The sequence below is a fragment of the Octodon degus genome, unplaced genomic scaffold (assembly GCF_000260255.1).
Source record: "Octodon degus isolate 3935 unplaced genomic scaffold, OctDeg1.0 scaffold00235, whole genome shotgun sequence".
NCBI lineage: Eukaryota > Metazoa > Chordata > Mammalia > Rodentia > Octodontidae > Octodon > Octodon degus.
The window spans coordinates 2,096,429-2,102,384 of NW_004524811.1; the positions used below are offsets into that span (position 1 = coordinate 2,096,429).

General features: G+C 36.8%; 1 protein-coding gene across 1 annotated transcript in view; it reads right to left on the reverse strand.

The window, feature by feature from the left end:
• Corin (corin, serine peptidase) overlaps positions 1 to 5,956 on the reverse strand; it is a 303,897-nt gene that overhangs the window by 64,447 nt on the left and 233,494 nt on the right. The window contains exons 12-13 of the mRNA XM_023705996.1: positions 3,565 to 3,710; positions 2,692 to 2,799 (exon numbers count right to left, since the gene is read on the reverse strand). Coding sequence (XP_023561764.1) covers positions 2,692 to 2,799; positions 3,565 to 3,710 — 254 coding nt within the window. The remainder of the gene's footprint in view (positions 1 to 2,691; positions 2,800 to 3,564; positions 3,711 to 5,956) is intronic.

The following is a 5,956-nucleotide window of genomic DNA, read 5'->3' on the forward strand; positions in this document are numbered from 1 at the left end:
TTTCACTTAACATTTGCCTTGGGGGCCGGGGAGATGGCTCAGTGGGATAAGTGCTTCCCTGGCAAGCGCAAGGGCCTGAGTTCAACCCCCGGTTCCTCAAAAAAAAAAAAAAAAAAACATTTGCCTCAACTTTTTTATGAATGAGTCTTTATAGAAGAGAGGCACTCTATGGTGTGTAAGTGTCATGTATTTCTTATCTGTCTCTCTGTTGGTGAGCATATAGGCCCTCCCCAACATTTAGCTAATATGCTGCTATAAACATGGCTTGTATCACTGTAATATGATGACTTTAACTCTTTTGGAAAGGAACCTAGAAGGGGCATAGCTGGGTCAATAAGATTTCTAGATAGTACTTCTCAATTGTCGGCAAGCCAGCAAACCTGAAGACAAGGCAGTCCCCCTGTCCTGGCATCTGAGAATTGTCCCACTGCCTCTCAGGCAGTGATTCAATCTTGCAGTGATCTGTTTGGCTTATACATTTACTTCAAGCACTTTTGGAAGATTCTAATAATACCAACCTTTCCGTCTCTTCTTTCCATTAGCAATTACACAAGCAAAGCAACTTCAGTGAGAAAAATTTATCTCTTAAGAACCATATTACTCATTGGTAAGCCAATACAGATATTTCAGAGTGCATTTATCAGTGCTTGAGTAACCATGTTTTCCAGCTGTAAAAGCACTAGAGACACAAAGTAAAATTAATTCTAACATATGGATTATTTATAAATTAAGTATTGCCTTAGGAGGTAAGTCAAACAACATCATTAGTTGTGGAAGGGAGCTGCAAATTCGTGACAGTGAATAATCAGTCTTTACATTCTTCAATAAAGCCCAAACATTTAAGTACCTTTCACACCACAATGGAGAGAATAAAGTAGAAAAGCATAAACTTTGAGCATCACCCGCTTCACGGGAGCAGGTGCTCACGTTACCAGGTAGTACTGCGTGCTTGTGCGTGCACGGACAGGGACACAGGCGAAGAGCAAAACAGGAGCTGAACGACTCACTAATCATCCTCTGCTGGGCTGAATTGTGCTTGACTCTGTGTACTGATGCACTCAAGGGCATGGTCTGCCCCAAGGAGAAAGTGCACACAATTCCTGTCCTAAGTCACGTTAGAAACCCAAGGTATGTATTCTTAGAAATTAAACACTCTTGGAATACCTGGACTACCTCCAAATGTACTCATCTCTTACTCATTCTTAAGTTTTTAAAGTAAGAGCTCTTGATAGTGCCACCGATATTTTGAACATTTAACAGGTATTCCACTATTTGTTTTATCATCTTGGCATTGCTTTAACTGTGTGACTAAAATATCCATTAAAACTCATTATTTAACTAGAACCCTCATGGTTTCAGGCCATTTAAATACTATACTATGCTATATAGAATTCTGAATATTTTTGTACAATACATTCTAGAATGCAGAACTCTCACTCTTGGAAAGGAATTTTTCTTGAAACTAACCTTTTGTATTTTTCAGATATTTAGTCTCCTTTTGCAAATTTAGATCTAGCCACCCCAGGGGAATATCATTCAACCTCTTCAAATATCTAAGATAAGTCATTTTAAACTGCATCTCACAGTACCCACCAAAGTCAGTAATAATTGAACAAATCTAGCACATTTTCAATGAGCCACTTATATAAATAATATTCGATGAATTTTGATATATTTCTATGGAAGGATCACAAACAAGAAAATAATAGTACACTTCCAAAATACTGTTTCTTCCTACATAGCAAAATTCCTCCTGGTCATTGTACCATCATTCTGACAGCTGTAATTTTCCAAAAGATGCACTTGTCCATATTTATAGTAGTTGATAGAATTTCAGTTGATTGCTTATGACATTTTGTCTAGACAAGAATGGCAATGTCTACCAGAGAAATTTCATTTTGGGGAGTAAGGCAATATTTCATACCTCAAAGGCCAAAGAATGAAACAAACTCAAAAGATATATTACTTTCTGTTCCTTCAATGAAAAAAAAAGTGTTGACTTTATTTTGGGGAATGAGAAGCTAAATAAGCATAACCAAGCTAATCTTCAGATAGCCCTTCTATCATTTTTGCTTTCCTCTAGAATATTGTTTATTAAAAATGCATTACTCATTTTTAGTTCCCTGGCACATTCTCAGGTTGCAAGATCCAAGGTTTGCAAGGAAAAAAAGGGATTTAACTCCACTTAAATTAGCACTGGCATTTTTGGCCTTTCCATTGGTGATTTTGGAGCTCAATGGCAGAAATGTCAAGAAGAGTTTCATCCTTTGCTGACACAGACAAAATAAGAGAGAGCATGAAAATGAATCTCAATTAAATTTGAACATTAGAGCCTGCACTCTATCTGCACATACCTAGATATGTACTTGGCAACATAAGAATCACATGCAAGAGACTATTACTCTGACTGTAAAGCAGATAAAAACTGCTTCATAATTTAGTAACAAAAATTATTCCTTACATTTGCAAACTGTCCTTCCTTTTACTGAGTGCTTGCATAGATTATCAAAAGAAGTATAAAATTTAGAGGAACTCAAAAGAGCTAACAGGAAAAATATGTATCAGTCCATGTCTTACTCTGATATTCAAGAAGCAAGGGCACAAGCATTCAATCCTACCCAGTACTTGCCTCTACTAGCACAGTAAACTTTTAGCAATACACAGATCCTTTTCCGAAGCACACATACGTACCACAGTTTTCTTCATCGCTGTCATCATCACAGTCAGCCTGGCCATCACATCTTCTGAAAGCCAGAACACATCCTCCAGAGCGGCACTTGAAGTGACTAGGTGAGCATTCTGTTAAAAAAGAACATTATTCTCGATGGCAGAAATTCTTAAGACTTAAAGTAGTTTATCTGTTTACCTGTGGGAGGTTGTTGCATAGCTATTGGTCTTCTGGAAGGTGAAGTAATTGAAGCACACAAGGGTTTTCTTTGTCTACTCATCAGTCTCATTCTCCTTCCTGCTTGGCACCAACTCTCCAGATTAGTGGTTTTATGTCTACATCTTCTATGCTAATTATCCTTTTAAATGGAACATCCCGTCATGGGCCTGGCCTATGACACCTCATAACATCAATGTCCCTGACAACTAAGTTGCCCCCAGGGTGTCAAAATCATCTCCACATCTCAGAATTTCCATCTGGCAAATTGGACCCCAGTTCCATTTTTCTACTTAATAACCCTACATTGTTAAGGCCTCCAACTGCATTGCACTTGAAAGAACCAATGCTTGATGTTCACCATCACTTTCAAGACCCCTTGAATACAGGAAGCAACCGTATAGAATCAGCTGTGTGAGTGCCACTAAAAACTGATAAATAGCTGGACTGTTATGCCCATCTCTGAGTTCATTTTTATCTCTTCAAATGATTTCATTTTTAAAAATGATGACAACATCTAACAAGTAGATGCCAAAGTCTTTGATGTAATCAAGATCACAGATTTACTTACTTACACAAGCTGATTGTCTGCTAAATATCAAACAACAACACACCCCAAACTGAAAGACTGACATGTGCATACGTGCTAGATGCCCCACTGTAATTAATGCAAAATTAACCTTCTACATCTTGATCAGGCATTAGGCAGGTTTGATTGTCAGAATTTTCCTCTGGAAATTGATTGCAGTCTGTGTCTTCAGGCCACTGAAGGCCCACAATGCCAAGAACAGACTCACAGCGTTCCTTGGAGTGCTCACACAGTGCTCTAAAAAAAGAGGCAGGTGTCAGAAGTAAAAGAACTCCACCTGAGAGGCACATTGGGAACATACATGGGGTTTAATTCTGTCAGACATGTGACCTGTAGGTACGGAGGGTACATACAAATATATGGGCATGCAAACATACATAATGTGTACTTAGGGAAACAGAATGAGTAATGTCTCCACGAAGAAAATACATGCCAGCAACAAATTTTCATGAAAAGAAATTTCACTGCAGGAAGAACCATAGGGCTATTTGTGGGACACAACTTCCCTCTCCACCTTGCCTTCTTTCTCCCTTCCAGACAGACTCATTCTCCAGGCTTTTGTTCCAAGCAACAAAATCTACCTGCCATGTTGGCAGCTTGCCACCAAGGGTCACAGCTCTGCCCCACACTCCCAGCCTCAGTGCTCTCCCTCTGCTGAGAGAGTGCCGCTCTAGCCCTAGCTTACCTAAGCTGTTGCCTCTTACCGCAGCTTTGGCCAATGTTGCTGAAATGTTCAGCAGTTCTCCAGCATCCTTGCATGTTAAGATCAAGTTAGTTAAAATGAAGGTTGTTTTTTTATGATGATGGAAGTTATACAAAAGATATTAACCAATTATGAAAATAAACTACCACTTAAATATTTAATGCTGTTTCTTTTAAGTGCTTTGAGAGTGAGTAATCTGTCCTTATTCTTCACCTTAATTTTAGAGGGGATTGGAGAAAATACCCATGTTCTGAAAGTCTCAATAACAATTACTGCCCTTTTCACTTTAATGTTTAGGTGTAAAACCAAAAATAGGTAGTTAAAATTATGTTTCAATATAATGTGAATGCACAGAACATGGATAAATTGAGTAAAAATGTAAGTGAAAAAAAATTTAGGTATTTCTTATTACAGTTACCTAATTTGATAAAAGTTAAAAAGCACCTAAGTACATCTTTCTTTCTCCTTTATCCCACCAACAAAAACAAGTTTTCGTTAAATGCAAAGGTTCTTCCAAGAAAATAAAATAAATAAATAAGATGAAGGTTGTTTTATTTTCACAAGATATAAACATTGTGGTAGGTGCCTCAGTGGATGCTATCTCATTTGTGCCCAGAATATATTTAGCTTGCATATAACTCTGCCTCAAAGAAGATTTCTTGACTTCCTACAGAAATAAATGTTTTGCTGTAACATATTACTAGGAAGTGTAAATACATAGAAAAAAGTAAATATAACCAAAAAGTTTCTAAGTAATATTTATTTTCTTTCAAAAAGACTTTTACTTCTTAAAAGTTTTTAATTACCTAAACTACAACTTAAGCAAGCTTAATTCCAATATCCCCAATCTGAAGTGCTACAAATCAAGATGGAAGACAGGCAGATTTTGGGTTTCCATATTTTACAAATACTCTACCAATAAAGGCTATGGAAATTCCTGAGAAGTCCAAAATCTAAAACATCTCTGAAGTCAATAATTTTTCATTAAAGCTATGTGAACTGTATAGCTAGTATCAACTAGTTGTGGTTTTGTTTTTTTTTTTTTTTTTTTAAGATAAAATAGGACAAATCTTCCAGTGTTGACAGAAACTGTTAGAGAAATGTTGGCAGTTAAATGAGAAAGATACAGAGAAATTCTACCTAGAGTTAAGTGTGGATAAGGGAAAGGATAACTCCCAGTTTATCCTTAAAAGCTGGGGTGAAGATGAAGCTATGACATTCTCATATCCAGTTTGCAAATATAAGAAGCTTAGCAGTGTTCAAAATTGTCTCATAGATGAAATGATTTTGCTACAGATTGATAACGAATTCACATATTTCCATTGCCACTGTTAATTTAATATAATTTTATAGAAGACTGTGTAGTGGCTAATTTACTTGTTCTGATTTTTTTTTCAATAAAATTTAAAAAATAAACATGCAGCATCACAGTTTCGGGACTCCTGCTCTTGTCAGAATGTGTGCGCACTCAGCCATAGCAAGCAGTGTGGATGGTGCACAAGGTCCTTGAAGGGTTATTCTGAGCCTCAGATAGCAAAGTGGCCCCTGAGTATTTAGCGCATGGTGGGGACTTGATTTTTCTCAGACATGTAACTTTAAAATGTCAGTATTCATAAGCAGACTTGGGAAAACAACTGTGTTTTGCTTCATATCTTTACTAGCACGTTATTCTTATCATAATATAAAGACTTTTGTAAATATCAAATGATAAATTCATATTGACAGCCACTGAAAATTAAAAATGCATAGGAGAAGCAAAATTAAGGTACCAAAATAAGTT